The 27723-nt window shown below is 38.1% G+C and overlaps 1 protein-coding gene across 8 annotated transcripts in view; it reads right to left on the bottom strand.

The window, feature by feature from the left end:
- Bank1 (B cell scaffold protein with ankyrin repeats 1) overlaps positions 1 to 27723 on the bottom strand; it is a 286273-nt gene that overhangs the window by 13947 nt on the left and 244603 nt on the right. For 7 of the 8 annotated variants that reach the window (XR_003481292.2, XM_027395774.2, XM_027395775.2 and 4 more), the window contains 3 exons: positions 18551 to 18619; positions 2623 to 2822; positions 385 to 448 (listed from right to left, as the gene is read on the bottom strand). Coding sequence is in view for 7 of the 8 variants with exons in the window: in XM_027395774.2 (XP_027251575.1) it covers positions 385 to 448; positions 2623 to 2822; positions 18551 to 18619 (333 nt within the window). In the remaining variant the exon portion in view is untranslated. Of the gene's footprint in view, positions 1 to 384; positions 449 to 2622; positions 2823 to 17210; positions 17302 to 18550; positions 18620 to 27723 lie in introns of those variants that run through there. The other variant, XM_035451240.1, reaches the window with a different exon arrangement.

The raw sequence follows: 27723 nt of genomic DNA, 5'->3' as shown, positions 1-27723 counted from the left end.
TTATGATGAAAGGCCAACCTGAGACAGATAATTTAAAACAATCCACATGTGGACAGTTGTGAGACTTGGCAGTACTAGGAATGACCTACCCATTTGATGCCCCATATAAAGACCAATGAAAACACACTGGATTTGCAAGTTACATAGAAATCAAATGGAAGTAGGGAGCCTTGGTTGGTCAACCTGGGTCAGTAGAGCACTCTTGAGTGGATGTGTGAATAATCCCACTTTGCTGAGAATGAATGAGAGGGATTGAGTCTCCAGCCAGAGAGTGGGAAGAGGGGAAATGTGTGGAGTTGAGCTGAAGTCTGTTTGGATCCGTAGTTATTGCATTTTCTACCCAGTCACACTGTCATTTTCGAGTAGAAGGCAACTTTTACTCACCATATGCATTTTCATCTTCTGGCCTTTTCCCAACAATGCTGTCTCGTAGTTGGCGTAGCTTTTCCTTAATGAAAGCACAGAACACAGATACTAAGATTTAAAATCTTTAATGGGTGCAATAGGAAAGCATTTATTTCTATAACTAGTGCCCAAACCACTATTTAGTAATAAGTTGCTACTTAAGATGTCTAAAACATCTCTGGTACTTTTACATAATCTTATTATTCATGAAGGAGATGTAAAATGGTAGCATTCTGTTTCACAGAGATGATGGAAACTGAGGCACAGGGAGGCTAAGCAATTCATCTAATCATGATTGGAAGCTGAGCTTAGGTGCCTACACCTGTGTGCCTCCATTGAGTGAAGAGCTACACCAGGACACTGTAGCTGGATGCCTCTTGAGCCCACCTACAGCCACGTTGTGGTATATTCTTTCCTGGTACTTTATTAATAACAAAATGAAGGTCCCAGGAGAAAATACTATGAAACTAGATTCTCTTTCTCAGAATATGTGTGATCTTTGTTTTCCATATATTCTGCTCAGCACAACTATTTTCATTTTAGTAGAAACAAAAAGCATACTAGCACTCCATAAATTTCTTGAGAAGAAAACTTAAGCATTTTTAATTTCTTTTTTTTTTTTTTTTGGTCTTCAGGAAGGCTTCTTTCCTGGGGGTTATTTACATGGCTTTGCAGAACTTCCCCTCTGAGTAGCATTGGGTGCCTTTGGCTTTCCAATGATCGGGGTGAAAGACAAGGCCTTCACTTTGTTACCACCTCATCTTCAGGGCTGGGCATCTACATAACTGCAACTCTTCCCTGCTCTTCAAACTCTGGATGCATTCATGAAAATGAGCCATTTTTCCCAGAACAGTCTCCACCAGCCATACCAGATCACAATAATCACTGTTAAATTCATTTCCAGGATACAAATGCATACGTTTGTAGAAGGAAGGGGCATATAGAAAAGGATATAAATATGGGGGAGTGTGTGCACATGTGTGCTTGTCTCAAATACTTCCTCATGGATATAAACATACAAACAAAACAGAAACAACTAAGCCTTTCAAGAAATGATTAGGGAAGTAATTTCTAAGAGGCTGGATTACATGAAACTGAATTGAAATCTTTGTTTTTTAAGGGATTGAGAAAGACATAGTATATGTAGTTCCTGGGGACAAAATGAGTTGCATGGGCTTGTAATTGAACACATTTTACTAGATTGAGGATTTAGAGTGGCTGTGAGTTGATATTATTGGTAAGAATGGAGAAACAATGTTGTTACTCTGTTCCTGAGCAACGCACAGGTGCAGAATTGCTCCTTCCACTTTCCTTAGCTTTTGTTTGGAAAAATAATTGCCTTTGATTAGTATTGTGAAACCTGGACCATTTTCATCCACTGACTGGCAACCAAATATACCCTTCTATGTAGGTGGTTTCTGACAAGCTATGATCTCAAATGTGTTTGGAAAGTCTTCTCGCCTACACTGCTTTGGCCAATATGCCATATTGTTTGAAATTTCATCATAGTGACTCATTTTTCTATTGTTAAAAACTACATTGTCTTTTAAAATAAAAATGATCTCTTGGTAGAGGTAGAATATTCATCTAATATTAGCTCCCTGTATTTTGTCCTAGCTAGGCTTATTCAATGTGCTTAATCAAGCAGCTACATGAAAACTGGGTTCTGAGGCAAGAAGGTTTCCTGCCATGGAAATAGAACATTAAGATATTTTGGGAATGGGAAAAACCTAAGAGATAAGTAGTCTATGGAGCAGATATCTCTTAATGAGAACAGCCAAGGTGTCATAGGTGACATATTTTATAAGGAAAAAGATGTTAAAATTAACCACACTTAAGACTAAATCCTTGATGTGACATCAGTTATTTTTTTGTCCATTTAAGTCTGGTCTGTTAGTTTTTAACATGCTGAGAATCTGTTACCGTGAAGATGCTTTATCTAAATTTCATCAATGAGATAAAACAAATGTTCTCTGCACCCAAGACAGGGTTAGTAAGCAGCTTTGATGTATGGGGTCCAAGACTGAGTTCTCATAAATTAACTTAGCAGTGAAAATTTAGATATTATTTTCAAGCATTTAGTTGATTATTGCAAACATCTTTTTAGTGGCTAGTTAAAAACAAAAGAACAGTTGTCTATATGTTTTGTGAGTACTAAACATTTAAAGAGTGCAGGGAGATGGATAAGTGAAGGAATGTTCCAGAAGATCGTGTTACCTGTTGAATCATTTCCAGACCACTCTTTCCCATCTGCCAACGTTTAAATTTCTCTAGAGCTTCATCCATAGACATTTTCCCATTCTTGACTTTCTCCTGCAGGAGGATCAGTTCTTCCTGTCCAAGGATCAATTCTTTCTGCCCAGTGGTTACATAACCTTTTGCACTAGAGAAGGTTGGACCCTCTATCCGAGCTTTGTCTGTATAAGAAGAGGGTGTTTTAATAGGAAATTAATGATTGAAAAACTCAGACAAAATCATTCTACATAACAACTCAGTGGATTTTCTTGCACTTAAACATTTCACAGTTGAAGAATAAGCTAGCACAAATGTTTTGTTTCACTCTTTAAGTTGTCATTATATAACCCAAGATGACCACATACTTCAGATCCTCCTGCCTTAGCCTCCAAAGTACTGATATCCTAGGTCTGTGATACTACATCTAGACAACAGCAAAATCTTTTAACATAATGTATTTCCTTTTAAGGATGGTGGTACCTAGCACCTACCTTGTAGGTAGAAATAATCACTTTATCACTGTAAAACATAAGGGCCAAGTAAAAGTGATGTGCTATCTGTAGGAAGTGCCATCTCCCCATTTTTCTTGGGAAGTTAAATGAGATCGTGTGGATGGGGAGTTGATAGCGCCTAAATAGAGGAGTATAGGGTCTACTTCCTCTTCTCAAAGGGAACAAGAGTCAAAGAATGGTAGCTGTCCTTTGAGGTAAGTGACTGTCAGAGAGCTACGAAATTCATCCAGGCAGAACCTGGAAGCTTTGGAAACCAGAGATTACAGAATGGAATAAGAGCAGGAGACAGGACATACAACCCTCACTGCCTAGTGGGGAAGGGAGACACTCTTCAGAGGAAAGCCAGGCTGGAAGAGTCTCAGCAAAGCTGAGTCTCAGCTCCTGGAATGTTTCACTGTTGTCATCAGCAAGAAGGTCATTTAGGGAAGCAATGTAGGGCTTGCATAGTGGTTTATCATTGGAGGAAGAACTACTACATCCCCAGTGACCCCCGGAGCCCATGCTGCTCTGGTATGATGTCATCATGTGAAGGCAGCTGTTGTCTGAATTACACTGAACTCTAGAGGTCAAAGGCCTGTGCATGTTCTAATATCTGGCACCTCACAGATACACTACCATACTAGCAAAGGGTCTGTTGCCATAGGTCCAACCTGACCTAGCAGGATACAGATGACTCTAGACCAAAAGTTCTTGGACTTTAGGAGACAAATTATATGACAATAGCTTCAAAGTGTGTATGTGTGTGGAGGAGGCCAAGGAACAAATAAATAAATAAATAAATAGATAGATAAAAGACCCATGCAAATGAAAATTGCAAAATTTCCAATATAAATTGCAGATAAAACATTACAGCAGGAAGAGCCTACACTTGTTCATGGATTGGAAGAAAGAATGCTGTAAAATATCCACACACATCAGAACAGACTTGAGGTTCAATAGAGTCATCATCAAAATATGAGGACATTTATTTTTTACAAAACTAGAAGAAAATACTAAAATTCATATGAAAGAAGACTGCAAAGCACAAAAGGAACTGGAAGTTGCCATGTTAAATAAACTAGGACACAGCATGGAAAAAACCAGCATGTCCCCTCCCATCTGAGACTGCTACAAAAGTCAGTTGAAAGATATAATTCACACTACAACCTGCTGGGCTGTAGAAGAGAGGAGGGGCATGTGGAGGTTGACGAATGAGTACATAACTAGAGAAAGTAACAAATCCTTGTGTTCTTCAGAACAGTCAGGGGGTGGATATAGCATCCAATAACCTATTATGTTCTTTATGAGCCACTGAAAGAGAGGAAGCCAAAGCTTCCACACACAAAGCAATAATAATGAAACAGAAACATTAACTCCCCTGATTTTATCAGTACATAGTGTATATACACAGTGAGCTATCATACTGTTCCAAAATGACTAGGGAGAAATAACTGTTAGCTTTCTTGATCATCACACAGTATATACACGCATCAGTTCTCATACCGTCTCCCAACAAATTTGTGAAAGTAACAAAACAGTAAATTATAATAAAGATATTATGTGGACAAATGATTTAGTCTAAAGCCTGCCATCTAGTATTAATGTCATTAATATTAAACACATGTTGAAGAAACACTATCTCTAATTTTGAGAAAAGAGATCTCAGTAAAAAATCTAAATATCACAAAGGACTTAGGGTCTTTTGAAACTTTATCCTTGGAAGATGGAAGTAAATATGTACTCTCTTTGTAATGAAACGCTTTCTTTTCCAAAAGAAAATTATTTTGAGATTACCATGTGTTCTTTGTGTAGCACAGATTAGAAGACTCCATGTCCTGGGTGGATGCCCATGGAACACTGGATGCTGACATGAGACATGGAGGCTGGAGAGGGGAGCCTACTGGCAGGACACAGGAAATTCATTTATCCACACGTCCTTGGGGATGTATGGGCCTTTCAGACCACCTTATTCCTGTTACCAAGTGACATCACATTAGTGCCACCTGCCTGACCTTGGGACTCATCTGCGATCTCAACGTCTTGTTTATGTATTTCCATCAAGTCCAGCATACTCACTGCAATGCCTCAGGAGAAGCACTTTCTTAACAGGCTGTCACTTCTGAATATGCCCAGTGTAGAAGGACAGACAACCATCTTGTTCAGCTAGTGTTTTATTACCTAGGCCTGGGGGGAAAACCCACTCATCTCTGGGAATCCTTTTTCATAATAAGGAAGCAACGGGGACCATCATTCAGTCATGGTATCAAAGGTTTGGGAGATGGAGTGGTGCTCCTGTCTAGCAGTGGTCACTGTGGGGTTGAGTTGAATATGATTTCTCTGGCAGAAAGACATTTTAAGCTTTAGGCAGTACTTTGAATTCCCCAAAGGGTGCCCCAGCCTAGACTGTGTGGACTGACTTCAAATGTCCATTTCAGGTTTGAGAGAGCCTCTCATAGTGAGTCCAGGACTAGGAACACTGGAGGAGTCTGTGGGGTGGTTTTCTTGTGTTAAATCCTCTCCATGGCCAGTCATTCTGCTTTCCTGGAGGGACTTCCTTCACTTCTCAGAAGTTTATTCCCCCAGAACTAACAAGATGTCAACAGATTCTACACTCTAAATCTTCCTGCAGGGATGACAGAACACAGAATCCCAGGAGAGATGGAGAATGCAAGCCAGCCAGAGGGCTAACTGGTTGAGCAGCAAGAAGCACAAAGAGCTGCTGAGATCTTGCTTTTTTCTACCACTTGCTATTTATAGGCTTCCACACAAATTCAGCTCCCGAGATGCAGGTTCCTGTAGCATCTCTGTGCCATCCTGCCAGAGCAGGCGGGCAGCATCATTATTAAACGTTGTACCATTTAGGCATCCTCACTTCTGCCACCCTTTTGCCTGAGCCAGATCCATTTTTATCTCAAGTAACCTATGCAGCTACATTTTCTGTGTTCAACGAAGGTATCTCTGGTAAACTCTTGTCAGCAAAGTGCCAATTGCAATTTTGCTCCACATACAGGCTTCACTGAATTAAAATACTGCACTTGAGGTGTTGAGATGGTTTATGAGGTAAAGGTACTTACCACCAAGTCTAGAGACACGAATCTGATCCTTGAGACCCATGTAAGGCAGAAAGACAGAAGGGACTCCACAAAGTTGTTCTCTGACCACACACATGCTGTGCCACCCCCAACACATAAAAATTAATAAAGAACTGAATCCTTTCAATAATATTCATTTCAATCGCCCCATCTAATTTCAAATTCCTAACTTTTAAATTGTAAATAAGATGATACAGGGCAGAAGGAAGTATGTTCTGGTCCTTCATAATTCCATATAAACATCAGAAAGACCCCTCCTCCACCGCCAAGTCTCAATTTCAACTCCTAAAAGTGAGTTGCTTGTGGACAAGCTAATTTTCCACAAACCTATTTTTCCTTCTCATATGAAATATAATAAAACACCTGCCTTGATCAATTATTATTAGGCATGACAAACTCCAAAGAAAAATGATCTGGAAGCTTTGCTACCTTCTCATTAAGGCAGGCTCATTATTCTAAGTGTGTGATCTGTAAATTTTAGCAATGTTGATAAGTTCCTTTATCTCATCAAAGTTACCGTTTAATGGAGGTCATAATGGCAGGTATTTCTTCCATCAACATTTTATATTTCTGTTTACTATTAGAAGATTTGTATGATCTTTACATCATTTTCATCAAAAAGCCTTTGTCATACTGCTGGCTGCATGTTTTAAACCCTTGATCACTTACTGTAAAAACCTCAAGACAGACTAATGGTATAGTTACTTTTTTTTTGTTTTTTGAGATAAGGTTTCTCTCTGTAACTTGCTGTGTAGACCAGGCTGGCCTTGAACTCTCAGAGATCCACCTGCTTCTGCCTCTGCCTCCCAAGTTCACCACCACCACATGGCTAGTTTAATTCCTTTTAATTTCTCTTTTTTAGTATCTTTTCATTTGATTTGAATACTGTTCACAGAAGCAATAAGCAACCTATTATATGAATATTTGCATATGTAGAACAAGTCAGAAAGTATTGCACTGAATTCTTGTTAGTGAGCTATTGGCAAGAATGTTTTTACTGTAACTTTGGAAAGAATGAATTTAAAGAGGCCTTGCTAGTATAAGACTAATATGAAATATTTATTTGATAAGTATCATGTAGTTACAAAGAACATACTAAAAATGGTGACAGCCCTACTCAAGGGCTTATTCTATAGTGACACATACATGATTTAAAAATATACACAGAAGAGACGTTAAGTATTAAAGGAAAAATTAATACATATTCAAAGATGATTATTGCAAAGAGTATTTTCTTTCAATCTACAACTTTCTGTAATGATACTATGTTGATTTTATAGTAAGAAAAATACTTTCCCAGCAGGCTTCCCCCATGAAGCATGTACTATTCTGGTCCTTGAAGGGTCTGCATTGCAGTAAGAATTACCCACATTTTAAAGACCATTCTGGTCTATTTTTATCTCTCCTGGTTCATTTTCCTCATCCCCTTTCCCGTTTGTCTTTCCTCCATCTTTCTCTTTTCCGTGCCCTTCATTTCTTGTGTGTGTGTGTGTGTGTGTGTGTGTGTGTGTGTGTGTGTGTGTGTGTCCGTGTGTCCACAGGTGCATGTATGTGTGGAGGCCTGAGGTCAATGAGAGGTCTCTTCCTCAATTGCTTCTCCACCTTAATTTTTGAAGCACTCTTTCTCATGGAATCTAGAATTTTCCACCCTGGCTTAGATTGCCTGGCTGGCTGACTCCAGGGCTCTGCCTGTCTCTGTGCCCCCAGCATTGCCATCACCAATATGCCTCTCTACCCAGCTATTTATGTGGTGCCTGGCACCCAAACTCAGATCTACACTGTAGCAAGCACATTATCCACCAAGTGAGCTCTATAGCCATTTCTTCCCTTTACATGGTAAAAAAAATTAAGATATGCTCCACACTATATTTTCACACCAAATTAATTTTTAACACTGCAAAGAACTCCTTGGTAATATGACTGAGTCAATGGCCAGATTTAAATCGGGTGTTTTGGGTTAATACATGAGAACTGGTAGGCACCTAAACCAAGCTCCACAGGGTAAACTGAGAGCTGCCTGGACTGCGGATTTATTTATAAACACTAAATGAAGCCTCCGTCTCTCCTTAGCTTGGAGGCTACACATACATTTTTATTGCTTCATTTTGATTATTTGTTTTAAATCACGTTTTCTCCTGTCACTTAGAAGATACCACAGCACTAAGAACGCACATGATCATCATTCACTAGGAGGCTCCTCAGAAATAAGTACTGTATCTTTCCTCTGTCTTTTTCTTGATTCAGGATTACACCGCTCTTCACCCTTCTTTCCTCTTAGTCTTCCAGCCCAAGAATCTTATGTTGTTGTTTCCTGAAACATGGTTTTGGATGACTTCATTGAATCCCAAAGTGTATGAAGTCAATGAAGTATCTGTCCATTCTATGTTAGAGGCTATTTTTCCAGAGTTGTTACCCACATGCCTCCTTTCCTGCACTGTTATTTTGAATGTGCATTTGTTTTGTTTTGTTTTCATTTTATTTTTTTTTTGTATAAACATGTTTAAAGCTTTGGATATTTTCTACCACTCATGTTTTCCTAGAAGGCCTTATGTTACTCTCAGCAGTAGGGAGGTGCCCTTACTGTGGCACTTTGATGGCCCACTGTGGAGGGCCTCACTATCCTTGGGGAGTGGGTGGGGGGATTAGTAGGGGGCATGGGAGGGCAAAGGAACTGAAGAATTGATATGTAAAATAAGATTGTTTCTAAAATAAAAAAATATAAAGTGGGAAAAAAGAAAAACAAAACAAAACCAACCAAACAAAAAGTCATGAGAGTTTCAGTCATTTTTGTAGTTGTTAACTGTCAACTTGAGAACACCTGGGAGCACCAAGAGGCAAGCCTCCAGGCACATCTGTGAGGGCTTTGTAACACAGGTTTGCCTTTGTTGGGCCAATGAGAAATGATACTGATGAGGTTAATCAAGCTGGAAAACCCACCCTAAAAGTGGAGAGCACCATTCCTTGAACTTGGTTCCCAGGCTTTGTAAAAAGCAAAGAATAGTTGAACAAGGGGATTTACTGGTGCCTTCCTTTTTGACTGTGGATGCAATGAGAACCACTGTTTGAAACATCTGCTGCCTGGATCTGCCCACAAAGATGGACTGTACTCAAACTGTGAACCAGAATTAAGTCCTTTCTGGCAGAAGCTGCCTTTGTTACACAACAGAGAAGTTTGCCTGAGTTACAGTAACGAAGCAAGGTAACAAAGATAGCTTTTTTTCCTTTGAAGGTTTTCTTGCATTGCTGGTGATTATCATAGCAAAATAACATCTCATATGTTACCTTAAGCATTGCATAAGAGCCTTTGATATTACACATGACAAGTGACCTGTCTTTCTTTATTTTCCTCAATAAATTGCACTTAGGTGTTCTTAATTATTCACCTCTATGGACTTAGAAAATATATTGCATCTTGCTTTTCTTCTGAAAGGGCAAAAAGTCACCTAAACATATTTGGAAATTCTTTAAATCTTTTTTATTTTAGGAAGAATTAAAATTAACATCTGTGATCTACCTTTCATTTTCAATTTTTATAATTTCATTGGCTTTTGTTCATTTTTTACTATTTTGTAGTAGAACATCTAGTTTCTTTTTCTCTTAATTAATGATGAAAGATTTTGAGACTATGAAGCTAGCTTTGTTTATAGTTGCATGTTGTGTGGGTGCCTTTGTTGGGCCTAAGTATTCAGTTTTATTTGGATTTTTCCCTATCTTGTGCAAGCTTATAGGGACAAATTAATAAATTAAAGTTATTATATGAATTAAGTTATTAAATAAGTTTAATAACATATTTCAAATCCAAGTAAAAGAGAATTTGTATACAAGAAATATCCCATATAAGAATATAAAATATTAGTTATTTCAATAAGTAATGTATAGTAATCTTGATTGATGAATATATATTATTTAACATTTATTCTTTTAAAAAATTTTTAAAAAGTACTTTCTCAAAATGAATTAATATAAATTTCTAGTTTCCGGCTCTGGTTAAAAACAGAATAAAGCTGCTTGTTATCAGCATTCTTGCTTTTTTCCAGAAAATTCTACATCTTTTAGTAACATATTCACTTAAAATAATATATCTATTGAGAATTAGAGAATCCATCTTCATCATTTTCAGCTATTTATTTATATAATGTCTAGAAGGTCTGAGATTTTTTTAAATAACAGACACATTAAGTAAAAATTTCTTTATTTTAATGGGAAATATTCAGGGATATTATGAAAATTACTTTCAAAACACAAAAATTACCTATTTGAACAGAAGAATGATCCTTTTTGGCTCTCCTTTCTTTTTTCTCTCTGATTTTCTTAATGCTTTCTCTCAATTATATGTGCCATAGGCTTTTGTTAATTTCATTTAACACACACACACACTGCATGTGACCATTAATTTTAACTGTCATCTTGACACAACCTACAATCATCTGTCTAGATCAGACTGTCTGATAACACTGAATTTCTGTCTCTTGTAAAATCTTGGCAAAGTGAAATCAGAACCAGAATACCTAACTAAATATAAATTTCTTAAGTTGCATTTTTCCCCAAGTATTCCCAATAGTCTATTGTATCTAATTTTTGTTATGAGATTTTTAACTTTTCGAACTTTTTTTGATTTCCCCCTTTTCTTCATTTATTATATCTTGGTCACAGTTTTCCCTCCCTCTACTCCTCTAAGTCCCTCCCTAATCCCTTTCTGTCTTTCATTAGGAAAAAAAACAGGCTTCTTGGAGATAACACCAAATATGGGAAAATAAAATATAATAAAATAAAACAAAAACCATCACATGGAGGATGCACAAGGCACCCCAAGAGAAGAAAAATAGCCCCAAGAACAGGCACAAGAATAAGAGACCTGCTGGTTCACACACTCAGGAGTCCCATAAAAACACTAAGCTGAAACTATAATATATACACAAAGGACCTGGTGCAGACCTGAGTATGATTTTTCTCTTTTTAAAAACATTGTTCTTCAGCAATTTAATACATTTATATATTACAGTCTGGTGATTCCCATTCCTCTACCCTCCTTCCCCTACATTCCCTCCTTCAAAATCCCCATCCCACTGTCATGTCTGCTTATTTTGTGTTTGCTTTGCACTATAAAATCCATGATGAATATTTCTCAAATACCCTGGGGTTATTATTCTTCATTCCTACAGTTGGCAGATTTGTGTGGCGTGTTAGTTTTTCTTTGTATTTCCTGGATCACAGACAGCCCAGTCAATCTGAATTTCATTCCTGTCATATCAACTAAGCTACTATGTTTTTTATCCTTTTTAAAACGTACCTCTCTCACACTCATCAGACCTTTGTTTCCCATGTTTTCTTGTTAGTCTTCATTGAGAACAAACTTCTCCAGTATGTTCTTTATCAAACCTTGGAGGTTTTTCAGGGTCAGTCCCCTTTGCTATGATCAATAGAGATCCCAGTTTTCTATTGAAATGACTGCATTCTTATGTGTTTTATGCTTTTATATCATCACCACCCAACACCGTTCTTTAAAGTCATATATTACTGTCATTCTTTCATCTCCCTAGAATGTAACTGACCTATTTTGTCTTTATCTTAGCCTGTCTGTGATCTCCAACTCTGTTGTTGCTTTTTATTATATCTATATCTATATATTATATCAGTCCCTTATCTTCTGACATTCCCTGCCTTCTCTTCTACATTTTGTCTTTGGGTGTCTAGTACTGAACTTAAGTTGGATACTTAAATTTTAAATGAAATACGTGGAAATGCAATTCAATAAAACCCATATTTTGAATTTTTGGTTCTTATCACTCCCTCCCTCCTCTGGCTCTTCCTCTGGTTATTTTGCAAGACCCGGTGTCCCTGTATAGCACAGGCTGTGCTGTAACTATGCTGTTCAGGTTGAATTTGAACTCATTCACCTGTCTTGGTCTTCAGTTTGCAAGGATTGCACGTGTGTAAAAACATTGTCTAGCAAACTCACTGCTCATTAAGACACTTAGTGTATATCTGACCTTTGGTTTGTTTCTTGTGTTCAGGTCATATTTTATTATTAGACCCAGGACTCAAGAAGATTCTGATAGATGCAACACAAATTAGATCTTTGAGTATAACAACTTTTCCACATAGAAAGGGGACATGATTTACTGGGAATAATTTCCTGTCTGCACACAAATAACCTTCTCTCCTGTATAGCTTTACTTGAGGTTCCTACGGAGCTAACAGATAAACCTTATTCTCACACCTCCTCTACTAGAGGGTGCTCTGTGCATGTACAGAAACAAAAACTAAAGAGAATGGCTTTTAACATTAGCATTTGAAGAGAGTAATATCTGGGGTCCCATGGTGAGGGAAGATTGGTTAGCTGCCTTGTTTCACAGACTTCAGAGATATTCTGTTGACATGCACTTTATCAATCGCCTTTAGAGTAATTGGAACTAGCCCTAGATTCTTCCAACTCAAATTTTGGTTTCTGCTTTTACTAATAATATTTGGAATTTTGAATTTCTCAGGCTTCGTCTTCATTTCTGACAGAAGCTACAATGGGCACTGCTAGAACAGTCCCATTCTAGGCAAGAATTGAGAAACCATACAGAAATTTTCAGGTGTAACTTTAACAAAAAAATATACCTTTTGTGAGCAATATGACAAATGGAAATATAAGTTATACTGGAAAAAGCAGCTGAAGCCATTATTCTTTTATAGAGTACAAATGACCACATTTTGACACTTTTCCCTCTTTTCTATTTAATATATCTAGAATTGCCAAGAACAGCCTGATGGAAATACCATAGGGCTCAGAAGTCTTTTTTTCCCACCTAAGAGTAATACCTTCCATGCTTCTCTGGGCCTCCTGCTTAAAGACAGTTTTATTATTTAACATTTATCAAACTGCCCAGCACTGTGTACTCTGAGAACACATAAAAATATGTGCCCTGACTAAATCTTTTCCATGGGCATTCAAACCCCATCAAAAGGCAAGCCCATAATAATTGTGTAGTTTGGAGTGAAGAATTAGGCTGAGGCCATCCCAGGGCTGACAAGGCTATCAGCCCAACTGAGCCAAGCACAAAGTTATTAAGGAAAGTTTTAGTGACTCATCACTAAATGCATAAAAATTGTTCTCATTATGACAAATAATCTTTCAGATGTTCGGTATTGATAAAAATGATTCTTGGAATTTTTTCATTTTATACTTTGGATTGAACTATTTCTTTAAAGAAATGTGTAGCAAACATATCCACATGGAAAGAATTGCAATGCAAAACTTATTATGTGGCAAACTTATAAATAATTTTTATATTTACATGCAGGATATGAATGGCTTAGGCAAACAAAATTGGAAGTTCTATAAATCTTATGCTCATTTAAATCTGGGGTATCTTCCCTAAACATTTGATTAGGATGGGCATGCTCTTACCAATACACACCTGTAAGTTATGGTTTATCCCGAGTTACAGCAACAGGACATCTTTCAGGTGGTCTATTAATTAACAGTGAGGTGAGCAGATTCTGGGCGAGAGCCATGATCAAAGAGGCTATTTGTTAATGCTTCAGCTCATTGTTTGCTGTGTTTCTTACTTGCAGTAAAAAAGTAGCGGAGACAGTAAAGTGGAGTTGGTCTTGGCATGAAAGTTCAACAGAAACAAGTTTAGGAAACATGGGTAATCTGGAAGCTGAGAATAGTTTTTTAATTTTGTGTTCATGTCTTTGAAGTAGCAGCCTCAGGTGCCTCTAGTAAAATTCAAGGATGTCTGGATCATAGTCTTCTTACATGATAGCTACAAGCTTATTTAATAGTATGGTAGTTATTTGGCAAACACGAAAAGATTGAAGAAACCCTCCCCTAGTGAGAATTTCACAAATAATTCAGGCCTTGGTGAGTGTGGTTAGCATAACTGTGACTTCAGAACCCCAAATATGCCAACAAGATCTAGACCTCTGGTTTGTGGCCATGATGGAAAAGCCTTTGGCTCCCAGGGCTCAGGGTGAACAAATGGAGTGAACTGGGAGCATATTCTGTCTGTGATATCATTCTCTGGCATTTTCTGATTTTGACATCAACTTGGGAAACTGACTTTAGAACTGCATTTTGATGAAAAATTTTATCCCTGATTCCCAATCCTTAGTACTTTCCCTTCATATTTCTTTCAAGACGTAAAGCATGAGTCAAGGAATTCCTTTGAGTTCCCACAGAACTGCTGCCAGTTAATGCTGTATTTTTTTTTCTGTTCCTCAGGAAACTTCCTTGGCTCAGCAATACTGTAGCTTCCTGGCAACCTTTTGGCAATCTTCAGCTTAGAGAGTCTGGAATGCTTTCAGTTTCCATGGGGAAATAGTTGGCTCTCATGAGTCCCCTTTCCTTCCAGCATACAGTGGAAGAAATACATTATTTAACCCTTTTTAGGGAACTTGTCTGCATCCCCTATTTCACAGGTTCCCCCTTGACCCTCCAGAGACAACAGCATTGGAGAAGCATCTACTGTCGCTCCAACTGCTTGAAGAAATCCCAGGATAGCTGAAGGACGCTCTGAAAACGGTAAGCAGCAGTGAATTTCCCACAGTACCAAAAGAGCTTCAAGAAGTATGGCTAAATGGTTTGAATGAGAAATGTTCCCTACAGGCTCCTATGTTGTATGCTTGCTCCCCAGGTGGTGGTGCTATTTCAGGAGGGAATTTCAATTTTACAAAGTATAGAAAATCTCCTTGCTTCCTGGCAGCCATGACAGAAACTGCTCTGCTCTGTCACTCCTCCCTCCATGAAGGAGTGAGACCTCTGAAACCATGAACTAGGATAAATCTGCCTCTCAGGTTGGTTGCTCTGGCATTCTGTTTTATTGAAGAAAATTCTGACTAACATAAATGCCTTTCAAGTACCCAGCATGTTTATAAAGATCCTAATGATCCTTTTATTTTATTTTTTTCTAATGATCATTTTTTTGATCATGTTGAAATCTGATTTTCCTGGAGGTTATAGTCATCAGATTTTGAAAAAACAACAACAAAGAAACCTTCCTCTGAGCTGATGTCCTTTTACTTTTAGAAATAGCACAATATTTGTTCTAGTCTGGCAAACTTTTGGTGTCTAAAAGTAAAGGAATAGCCTACTGTGACTAATTTAAAATGCTATGAATAAGTTGGATTCTAGAATCAAAATGAAAAAAAAATCAAATAACATATGAAATTTTTTTAGTATCCCAGTCCCCAGAGACCTCCTTAAAAAATCTAATGAAAACTGACTTTTGTGAAATTAGCCAACGTTTATGACCAGGTATATAAAATAATAAAACATTTCATTATCAATAAGGTGTATTGCAAAACTTGTTTACTTTTGTCATTCTCTCTAGCCTTTTATCCCAGCACGGAAATTGCTTTTCTGCAGAAATTGTTGAACATAAATCAGTCCTTCTAGGCTCAAGAGAAACCTTTAGCTCTTCTTAAACTGCTTTCTGTGGTATCAGACAGATTGCCAACTGACAGACAGATAGCCAGCTATTAGGAACAGGTGCTCCCCAGGGCTTCACATCTCTCATCTCCTGTGGAAGGTGAAATCCTAAAATTTTCTGATCTCCCCTTCAATGCTAACTTAATTATAACCATGATATTTGAATAATTTATAATAAAAAACACTTAGGGATTTTTTTCCCCTGAAAGAGTTCTAAATACCCACCTCTTCTCTTTATTATTTATAAAACTGTGATGTGTGTGTGGGAGTCCAGATGGGAGTCATCAGTTTTGTTTAAATCTTTAGGAACCATTGTGATTCTCTAAGTGTACAAAGACCTCTCTCGGAGTTTTGCATTTACTTACTGAGAGACAAATGCATGACAAAGGGACAGAGACTTTCAAAGGTCCATGATCCACCCTTATGTTAGCTACTTTTTTAATAATGGTGAATGATAGAAACCAAAGACGTGAGGAAGGGTTTATTTGCTGCTCGAGGTTTAGGAGGTTGAGGAGGTCCAGTACGGCATGGTGGCTGAAGCTCATGGGGACATGCATCACAGCTGATTGTGTTTCAGGAAATTGGGAAGCAGAAAAAGCTTAACTGGAAGTAGGGATGTGCCCAGTCATCAAAGACTGTACCAACTTCCCTACTTCCACTAGCCAAACTTTACCTTTTTAAGCTTCTACAGTTTTCTTGAGCAGAGCAATCAATTAGTGACCTGTAGGGGAACATCCTATAGCCAAACCATAGCGTTTGGCCCTAGTTCCCTACAGGCTTGTGGCTATTGATGAACAAAACTGCAGTCGATCTAACTTCAAGCGTTGTTTCTGCATCAGTACTATTCGAAAGTCCAAAGTGTCTTCTGAGACTCAAGGCGAGCTCTCAGGTGAGACTTTGTAAAAGTCAGAGAGCAAACTGTATTCTTCTGACAGACAGTGGCACATGATTGGAAAAGGGAGGAAAGAAAGGACAGTAGGGGAAGCTTTGGGCAAAGCAACACTGAAACCCAGTAGGACAAACATCAAACCACAGCTCCATGTGGAGCTTGCTGAGATCCACTCCTCTGGATCAGCTGCTTTGGGCACACGTGATCTCCTTTTGGGATGGAACCTCTCAGTGACTGCAGATTTATTTGGAAAACATTCTACACTCTTTGTTCTCCTAGCATCCTTGGTCTTCACTGCAACTTAGATGTCACCTTCATGTTGTCACACACAGCTTACTTAGGGGTTCTATGGAGGGACTCTACCTCTGCTACACCTTGTCAGACCTCAGTGCCTTTCTGGAACATTGGTACACCCTATTTTTCTACTAACTTTTCCTATTAATTACTTTTCTTGTTGAAAATTCCCAACAGAAGTAAATTAAGGGAGAAAGGACTTTTTGTTTACTCATAGTTTGAGAGAGTATGGTCCCCATGGTGAAAAACCATGGAAGGATGCTGAAGTAGATGGGTTTTTGGTTATAGAAGTTTGTAGCATAGTTTGTTACATTTCAGAAAACTAATGAGGTAGAGAGAGTTTGTGCAAAAAAGTTGGGCTGGTTATAAACCTCAAAGCTCACCCAATGATCTACTTCCATTAGCCAGGTGGCAAGCTTACGGGTTCCGTAGCCTCCATACGGCATCTGGAGACAAGTGTCAAAGCACAGGAACCTGTGGGGAACACCATTCCTCTAAACTATGACATGGCTAAATCATGAAATCCATATTTAAAAATTGAAAATTGCCATTTAAAGAGAGTGGTATTTTGCATATAAATTTATAAGCAGTGTATCTAAATAATTCATGGAAGGGTGGAGGTTCAGCTTCCTCATGTATTGTGTTCAGGTACCATGCAACTAATTGTCAGAACAGTCTAAGTACAACTTAGCTGTCATGAGAAATGCTACTTGAAATGATGAGTGATAGTCATTAATTTAAAACTACAGCTTTGTCTGAGGGATCATTCATAACATCCTAAGAGCAGGTCCATTGGGGTTCTGTGTTGAATATTGTTCAGAGAGTATTAAGAGCTGGTACATCCTGGCCCTAGCCTCTTTAGAAAGGCACAAAAGGATATGGAACATGTATGGGCTTTATGGCTTCTGTGAAGTGATTTTATGGTTTTATTTCAATGTCTCTTTCTCAGTAATTACCTGTTACCAGTTTCAAGGTGACATAATTAGGGACTGAAGTTATTTCAAAGGTTCAACTGCATATGCTTGTAAATTACCAAATCCAGCTGCCCTAAGCCCTGTGTTAACTGACTTTTATTGTTTTTATATTTGAATGTGTATTCATTCCCAACTATTGAAAAAGAATTGCAATAAATGGTCTGCTCAAGTCTATTATTGAAAAAGACCAATGTTTCAGTGAACACTGGATGTAGAAAATGTCCCATCTGTTTGAACCATTTGACTGACTATGCTTGTGTGATTGTAATAGTATTTAGCTCTACTGCATGTGATAAATTATGGTTCACAGTGTGTTGGATCAAATGCTGAAGACAAGAACATTCTGGGAAAATAGTTCCATCTTTGATTGGCATTCACAGTCAATTTACCCAGTTCTACTTGGGTAGAGATAGCCAAGCTATTCTCTTAGGAGGCATCACCTTACAGATCTAAAAACAGAGGGACTTCTGATGCAAGTTATGGAATTTGTCTTACTTCTCCTTCCTGGTGCCCTGATAACATCACTACAGGCAATATAATGAGGGGTATTTTCTGCTTTTGCTAATTAAAATAATTACTATGTATTGATTTTGTTATGGCATAGTTGTTTTGGAGTAAGATACAGACTTCAAGGCAAAAATCAATCAAACTCAATTGTTTATATTTGACCTAAGAGACTTTATGCATATTCCTAAGATTCCTTTAAATCTTATTTAGATTATTAAATAGATTGAATTTAACATCAATACCTGGTTTCTTAGGGAGACTGTAGAACTTATCATCAACAGATTGTCTTCTGGCTGCCTTTTGTTGGAACACTATAAAAAAAGTACATAAAATTTATTAGACAAAGGCATTAAAGAATATAAAATACTCCATGAAAGCAGAATGTAATATGTCATTTTCCTTAGTAATGATATCTGAGTTGTATTCATTTTGAGTATAAGGGTTATTAAAATTGTAATTTTCTCATCTGTATAGTTTATCAGTAATTTTGGAATGTGTTTTCTTTGGGCAGAGTCCCATGATGTTGATGGAATGTGATATCAGGTAAAGATAAAAGCTTGATTTTGTTGGAAGTGATTAATGCTAAATTCACACAAAGAATCCATTTGCATAGAAATCTACAGCTCAAACTGGCTTGTGGGTGATAAGCACGCATAATTATTGTTTCTTCTTAAAGTGAAGAAAAGCCTGTTGTGTTCCACAGATGTAACAATAAAACAGACACTTTACTCTTGCGCCATTTACCCAGACCTCAGACCTATTAAAGCAGCTTGTTTGAATTACTTCATTATCTGAAAAGTGCTTTGTTCTCATTTATTATTTCTCACATGAAATTCTGGGAATTAGTCAGCATTACTCACCCTATTTTTCAGATGAAAGGTAAAATCAGTGTTTAATATTTATTAGGCACCCACAAAGTTCTGGATACTTTCTGGTATTTGTTAATGAAATAGACCAGATCCTTTACTACTTTACTTTTGGAAAATGAGCATCCGGAGTTACATTTATTTTTTATGGGCAGTCTGAATTATGGGGTTTGGGAACTCGAAGAGGCCCGGGAGATTTAGTCCAGTCTCATATGTTTATAGATGAGGAAGTAAGCAGCTTGTAAAAGGTCTAAGTGAATTTTGAAATGATCCCAGAGTTGTTAGTTGGAGAGATGATTTAGACCCTTAAGCCCTGGTCTTCGGTCTGTTGCTTCCTCCTTACTGTGATGCTGTGTCTCCCATTCCCTTTTAAAGTTAGAGAGGGAGGCTGGAAGGAGCTACAGGAGCGTGGCTGTGCTCTTGTTCTTCTTGGTATCTCAGCAGGATCTTCTTATAAAATGGAACTGAGTCACATGGGGCCAACTAGACAACTGCCTGGCACTTGGCCACCGTGACCTAGACAAACACCTCTGTGATGATCATGGAATTCTACCTCGGCTTTACTCTTATTTAAACCACTCTAATATCTAGGTCATATGTGGAATTAATCAAGAACACATATTTTTAAAACAAATGTCCCAAATCAAATAATCATTTATTAAACACATTTTGAGATAATGTTAGGAGAAAGATTATTCCTCTCCATGTCCTCAGGAAAAGAGAATATACTTTCAAATATGATGCACTTGAGAAAAATACACATATAAAGTAACATCCATGGTTGAAAAATCAGTTTTCTTTGTGCATTCTGAGTTTGTGACCTTTTCCTAAATGAAACATACTGAGGGGTATATGGCATGTGACTTGAGGATGTTAGATTTTTTCCAAGTCGTACTTGTGTTTTCATCAGCTCATTCTTCAGTTTCGATTAAATACTGTAATAACAGCCAACCTGTGCTTTTGCTAATATGTTAAGATGTAATGGAGAGTGTCTAAGACTGAAAAAACAGTCTGGCATTGTTAATATGGGAAATGACTTGAACAGAAAGGCAAATGCAACAATAATCTCTCCAATTAGGCAGCATGCTACCTATGAGTTTAGAGGATCTGGCTGAGGGTTGGAGCTGCAGAGCATTTGAAAGCAGCTTCTCTCTCCAGCTTGTTTGGGGTGAATTTGCTCTATATCTGATTTACCCTGGATATTTTATTGGAATACCTTCTGCTGACAACAAAGTGTTTGACCCATGTGACATGGAGTTAATGCTGTCCTTCAGGTACTGTGCATTATTAGTTTGATTTCTCTAGGATTGAACCAGGGTGGACTACTGAGATGGGTGGTGGAATAAGGAAGTTATGACAACAGGGCTGTAGGTAGAGGGTAGGCAGTAGGTTACAGTGCTAAGGTTCCCCTTAGCATCCAATATGCCTTAGAATTCCTTAGCTCATCCACAGCTGCACCCATGTCTCTTTCCCCCCACCCCCGCCACTTACTGATGCTATTACTTCCTTACAAAAGCTCCAGACTTAGCAAACAGTCTTCTCAATGCTTTTAAAATTCAGAGGCATTTTTTTCATACACAAAATATCCACAAGGAAAGACCTATTATTTGTGATCAGAAGTCTTAGACTAATGGAAAAACCAGAGAATTAAACCACAGACCATTGTTTCAACTACATTGTACTTGGTCAATGTCCAAAGAATGCTACCAATGTAATTATGACATGTCAACTTGGGTAACCTTCCCACAGTGAAATCTTATTTTTCTTTTGCTACCCACAGTTAGAATTTGAAAAGACAAAAGATGAACGCAGTATTGATGTTGTCATTACCTTTGAACACAAATGTCAATAGAGGCAGAAAAAAAAAACTAAAACAAGTTTTTTGAGCTTTAAAATATTCCCAAACAATACAAATGTCCCAAATGACACCCTCATTTATTTTAAATATTGGTAAAATGACTTCTGTAAAAGTTTCTCTGGAATATAAATGACATTGAATGGAAAAATTAGCATAGGATTAAATATTCAAAAATGTTAAGCAAAGCAGAAGTAGCAGAGGAGGAAAGGGTGAAATGAAACAAATTCTCTTGCACAATTTGTCTTTCCAGACTGTTCAGCAGGAACATTTCTTGTGTCCCCCTCCCGAGAGCATAAGAACTCATCTGGAATGTCCCTTTCTGGAAAAATGGACAAAGCACCCTACGCATTAATGTCTAAGTGGCTAAGGTGATAAAAATATGTAAGGTAGCAAATGTCATTCATGAAGATTCAAAGTGCAAGGTACAAATCCCATGATGTGCATGTGGGGAGGGACAACATACACTTCTGCACCATGTCCCCAGCTTGCAGAGGAGGAGCCCCTAGAAGGGAGTGCTTTATTCACCTGACAACCTGTCACTAGACTGCCACCACACAGACAGCCCTGAGCCATATAAACAAGATCCTGGGGGTGCATGGGTATATCAGACGGTTTCCAAACAGTCACACTTTATACTGCACTCATTTAGACAGAGGTCAAACCTGCTATTAGTATCCACTGATGAGAGAGAGAGAGGTTAACAGTCAGGAAGAGGTCAAAACTGTCTTCGTAGCCCTATTTACCCCCACTACATGCTACATGAAAGCTAATCACAAAAAGTCAGGGGAAAAAAAAAAGAACCAGCAGCCTGACTTTTCTTTAGGTGTCAACAGAGGGAAAGAATGCTGTAACCCCATAGGTGGTCCCAGTGACTCATCTGAAGCTTGGGGAAGAAATGTAGCCTCTACAGGAAAGTACAAACACTGATAGCTTGAACCATTGAATTGTGCTGACATTAGTTCCACTTCATTATCTGGGACATTTATCCAACACAGGTCACCATATCAGAACATGTGGACATGGGTCTTTTCATCTGGCAGAACATACAGACCTATGCAAATGGAAATTATGTGTGGCTGTTTAGGAAGAATGTGGCCTACTTACCAGCCAGTGCACACATAGTTATTAATGTCAGTACATTTATTTCCCTTTTGAGATTGGCAGAGACAGGCTGGTGGAAAGCACATACCGACCTGAAGGTAAATGGTGGGGAGCATGAAATACAAAGGTATTCACAGATGCTTAGCTTCCTAAGGGAAAAAACATTCATTTCATTTCCAATTTGTAATAGAAATTTGAGCTTGATCACTAGATTAGTATGAAAATCCTCGTTCTGCATAGGAAATCTCACAATCAATTTTCCTCTACTTTTAAGCAACTTAATTGAGGTGGGGGTAGAAAACAAGCTTTGTATTTGAATGTTTATTTCAGTTTATACAAACAAGAATATTTCTACTCTAAAATGTTTCCTATCTAGAAAGCTGGTAAATTCTGGTAGAAGACAGGCTGTTTTGTGGAATTGGCAGCTTGAAGCCATCACAATAAGTTTATTATCTAAGGCTCCATGCATGCCAGGGTAGCCCTGTCCTCTTCTGTTTACCAGGCAAGCAACACATATGGACCACCTGCTGCTTGCCCAGCAGGATGTTGACTTGTTTTTGGTCATTTCTATTCAGTTAGAAAATGTTATGAGTAAATGTTAATTGAATAATAATCCAATTAATCTTTCTTTCATTTAAAAGAAAAATGGCTTAGGTGGCAAGGAAGTCATTGGAAACCTTCAAAACTATTAGAAGTTTTCCTTATGGTTCATCCTTGGTGAATATCCAAATGGAATTCTCTGCTTTCCCTCCCTCTGTGTCAAGAGATACTTTAATACTAGATACCAGTGGGATGTGGTTTTGTTTTGTTGTATTTCACAGGATAGGATCTGGTCTTCTAAAGTCTAGTTTTATATTCCATTATGGTTATGTGAACTTTGAACAACCATTAAATACTAAATATACTAATAGAGCTCACCCTCTGGGGATTGAAAACTTCCAAAGTCAGGGCTGTGCCCATTTGTTCTAAGTGTTTTCAATATTGTTAGCTGATGAATATTTTGGAAAAGCATGCAATCTAGTATATGTGCATATGTGAGGGGGAGAAGCAAAAGATAGGCATTGACAGGGAATAGAGAGGTCACTTCACCCTGTGTCTATAGAGTAACTTCAAATATCATTGGACCATCTTCTATTTACTGCTCGGAGCTCACCACAGAGCATAGGCAGCTTTCAGTCTCATGAAAACCCAGAAAAGCAGAGATTATGAATAATTTATAAAAGATGAATTGAGTTGTGTACCTCTCACTAAGTTACACAGCTTTGAGTGCACAGTGACATCTAGATCACTTCCATCTCTCTTCAAGGGGGTCATGAAATTTTCTGATGAATTTCTTTCCAAGGGGATGCCTCATACTGTGACTGCACCATAGAGCATCTCACACTTTTTAATCACATAACTCAGAGTTTAAAAGATGTTCACAGTAAAAGTCCTGGAAGAAACCATTGTAGATTCAAGAGATCTATAGTGTGTGTGTAAGGGGGGAGGTCTTTGTGGGCTGTTAAATGACCATTATCTAAAGATTTCCAATGTTTACTCTAGCTTAAAAAAAAAAAACAGTCATTTGGATCTAAGTTTGCAAGCACTGGTACTATTGACATTTTATACTGTATCAGCTTTAGACTATAATTGTAGAAGGCTGATCTTTAAGTTGTGGGATGGTCATCAGGTACCTCTGAGCTGTACCTCGAAGGTACCTCTAGCACTGTCCTACTTGTGAAAATCAAAATCTCTCTAGACATTGCTAAGTGACATCTGGGACTCATTAAGAATTATTACCATAGGTCAATTAAACTTCTTACCACAGACACATTCAACAGAATTTAGTGACATATTAAGGGGAAAAAAGGGGGAAAAGTTGAGGTACAATTGAAAAAAAAAACAACAAAAACCTCTAAGTGCTTGATGATACTTTCATTCATGTTGCTCACAAATGCAAATCTGTAAAGTTAGTTCACACCAGTTTGATTTTTGCCCCTTTTGTATGACCAAGGAGTTGAATCCTTGAGAGATGAGGTCAATACAATTTATCTTTATATCACTGCAGTAAGAGATGGCCTGGAAAGTCCTCCGTGGTTTCATTCAGTGCCTCTGTGAGTAAGCCAGGAGACTATGGTGTTCTGTTCTGAGGACGGGGAGAGCAATTCATTAAACACAGGCTACACAGCAGTATTGCTTCTGTTCAGTGAACAGTACACACTTAGTCATAATGATGGCTTCTTTGTAGAGCTGGACTAGCATCCTTTTACAGAAAGATAAAGCACTTCACCTGGAAAGACAGGGACCCTAGCCTTATAAACAGAAGGATGACTATGTCACTCTATTCTGAGAGCACCTGTGACATACATATGGTGCCCTGAAACTAAATGGTTTGGACGAGGTCACCTAGGCAAAGAATGCACTGCAAGGCTCTGGCCATGGAACTACTTTAACCCACTTGAATATGTCTCTTTACTAAGGAAGGCAGAAGTCGTTCTACTCTGTCACATTTACAATGGTGGGAATTAATTTTTCCAAGAGTATCTACAAGAACTCCTTCTACCTCCAATTCATTGTGTAAAATCAGTTTCAAGTACAAGCAAACTGCATGTGGACAATTTCGGAGAAAAACTGAATCATACTTGACATTTTAGGGTCTTGGTAGCTGAGATGCCCTCAAGAAGGTCATACCCAACTTTGTTGCACTGCAAATTGAAAGGGGAATTGTATTCCTGCCCCAAATCAGCCACATGGACTTGGTCTCATCTTTGTTCTATTAACTGTAGGAGAGGGATGAAAAATGATTCACTGATACTAAAAACTTTCCCTAACAGGAGTTCTCATCTGTTCATGATCTAAGATGGAATTCTATTGCCATACTGGCTACCATTTTCTTTCCTTGATCTGTTTTAAGTTAAGAATTCTGGCATTAAAAGATATTAATCTATAGAATCCCACTATATTCTTGATTCCGAATGAGCCCATTCTTGTCCAGTATAATAGGGAAAGAAAAGTGTTAAGAACATCTGAGAACAGGGAGACTAAGAAAAAAATGTTTTAAAGAAAAGGGAACTATTCTTGTTGCTGTTTTTAATCTTACCTGTGTTTCATACAACAACAACAACAAAAATCACAATCAGAAACATGGCTTCTGAAAAGTCATGGATGGACGTGAGTTCATTTTTGAATTGTTAAGTTACATTTCTGTGGGTGGAGGCTAATGGAGTGCTACAGGCAGCACAGAGCCACTCTCCCCTGTGTGATCTGCAGCATGTAGCAAAAGGAACCATCTTGGAGCTTTGTTCTGTCCTGCATGGGCTCTGCTCTGCAAATTAGTGCTTCAAACACTGGATGCTTTGGGGTAGGAGAAAGTGAAATAGGGGGCTTATATGGTCTTTGTGCTATATTCCATACTCTTAATGGTTCCTCCTTCTGATATCCCAAGTAGCAGACAAAGCCCAGGTACCTGAGTCTGCACTCTGCCCTCTTCCTGTGGCGGGCGCCCCAGTCTCAGATGAGTCTGGGTGCTGCTCTGTTTCCCAACCTCCCCCATCAATCACTGCTTGCTTTTGCCTGACCCACCCTGACAAGACTGGACCTGCCCAGACCAGGAAGGCCCACTCTGAGTCCAGACACGCCCCACCCTTGTCCACCAATCGCCCTATGCAGCTGTTGCCAGAGGCTGAGCCCTCCACCTGCCACTGGAGAAAGGGAAAGACCCCACTTGAACTCACTGGAAGAAGGGATGGGAAGAAGACAGAGTAAGAACACACTCAACAACAGAAAAACAAATATGCCACCACCAGAATCTAGGAACTCCACACCAGCAAGATCTGAAAAGCTCGACACAGAGGATGAAGAAGAGATGGACCTCAAAAATTATCCTAGGAAGATGATAGAGACCTTTAAAGAGGAAACAAGAATATCCCTTAAAGAAATACAAGAAAAAACAAGCAAAAAATTACATTAAGTGGAGGAAAACAAAAACCAAAAAATTCAAGAAGTAAACAAATCTCTTAAAGAATCTAAAGAAAGTCAAGAAAAAACAACCAAACAAGTGAAGGAATCACTCGAAACAGTTCAAGGCATGAAACCTGAAATAGACACAATAAAGAAAACACAGAATGACAGGATGCTGGAAATAGAAAGGCTAGATAAATGATCAGGAACTAAAGATGTGAGTATAACCAATAGAATTAAGAGATGGAAGAGAGAATCTCAGTTGTTGAAGATTCGCTAGAGGATATACAGTCATCGACTAAAGAAAATCTTAAGTCCAACAAATCCCAAACACAAAAAATCCAGGAAATATGGGACACCATGAAAAGACCAAACCTAAGAATAATAGGTATAGAAGAAGGTGAAGAAACACTGCTCAAAGGTACAGAAAACATATTCAACAAAATTATAGAAGAATACTTCCCCAAACTACAGAAGGATGTGCCTATGAAAGTACAAGATGTTTACAGGACACCAAACAGACTGGACCACAAAAAGAAGTCCTCTCGACACATAATAATCAAAACACCAAACCTACAGAATAAAGAGAAAATATTAAGAATAGCAAAGGAAAAAGGTCAAGTAACATACAAAGGCAGACCTATCAGAATCACTCCTGACTTCTCAATGGAAACTCTGAAAGCCAGAAGGTCCTGGATAGATATCCTACAAACACTAAGGGAGCATGGATGCCAACCCAGACTACTGTACCCAGCAAAACTTTCAATCACTATAGATGGAAAAAACAAGATATTATATGACAAAACCAGACTTAAACAATACATTTCCACAAATCCAGCACTACAGAAAGTTCTGGAAGGAAAACTCCAACCCAATGAAGATAACTACACTCACAAAAACATAGGCAATAGATAATCCATTTTTACCAAACATGAAAAGAAACAGGAGGACCAAATACACAGACAATGACACCACCAACAATAAATCCAGAACAAACAAGAACCAACAATCAATGAACATTAATATCCCTCAATGTCTATGGTCTTAACCTGCCCATAAAAAGATACAGGCTAACAGAATGGATATGAAGACACAATACATCCTTATGCTGTTTACAAGAAACACACCTCAAATTCAAAGACAGGCCTTACCTCAGAGTAAAGGGTTGGGAAAAGATTTTTCAAATCAAATCCTAATATCTAACAAATTAGACTTCAAACTAAAATCAATTAAAAGAGATGAAGAAGGGCATTTCATACTCATCACAGGAAAAGTCCATCTAGATGAAGTCTCAATCCTGATCATCTATGCCCCCAAAACTAAGGCACCCACATTTGTAAAAGAAACATTACTAAAGCTCAAACCACACATAAAACCATACACACTCATAGTAGGAGACTTCAACACCCTGCTTTCACCACTAGACAGGACCACCAGACAGAAATTTAACTTCTGTTAGATCCTTTGTTTCTTTGTTATGACCCAACTGGGTTTAACAGATATCTATAGAACATTCCATCCAAACACAAAAGAATATACCTTTTTCTCAGCACCACATTGGCACCTTCTCTAAAAATGACCACATAGTTGGCAACAAAACAAACCTCCACAGATACAAAAGAATTGAAATAACCCCCTGTATCTTATCAGA

This window comes from Cricetulus griseus, assembly GCF_003668045.3.
Source record: "Cricetulus griseus strain 17A/GY chromosome 1 unlocalized genomic scaffold, alternate assembly CriGri-PICRH-1.0 chr1_0, whole genome shotgun sequence".
Lineage (NCBI taxonomy): Eukaryota > Metazoa > Chordata > Mammalia > Rodentia > Cricetidae > Cricetulus > Cricetulus griseus.
This window is presented reverse-complemented; position numbering and strand designations above follow the sequence as displayed.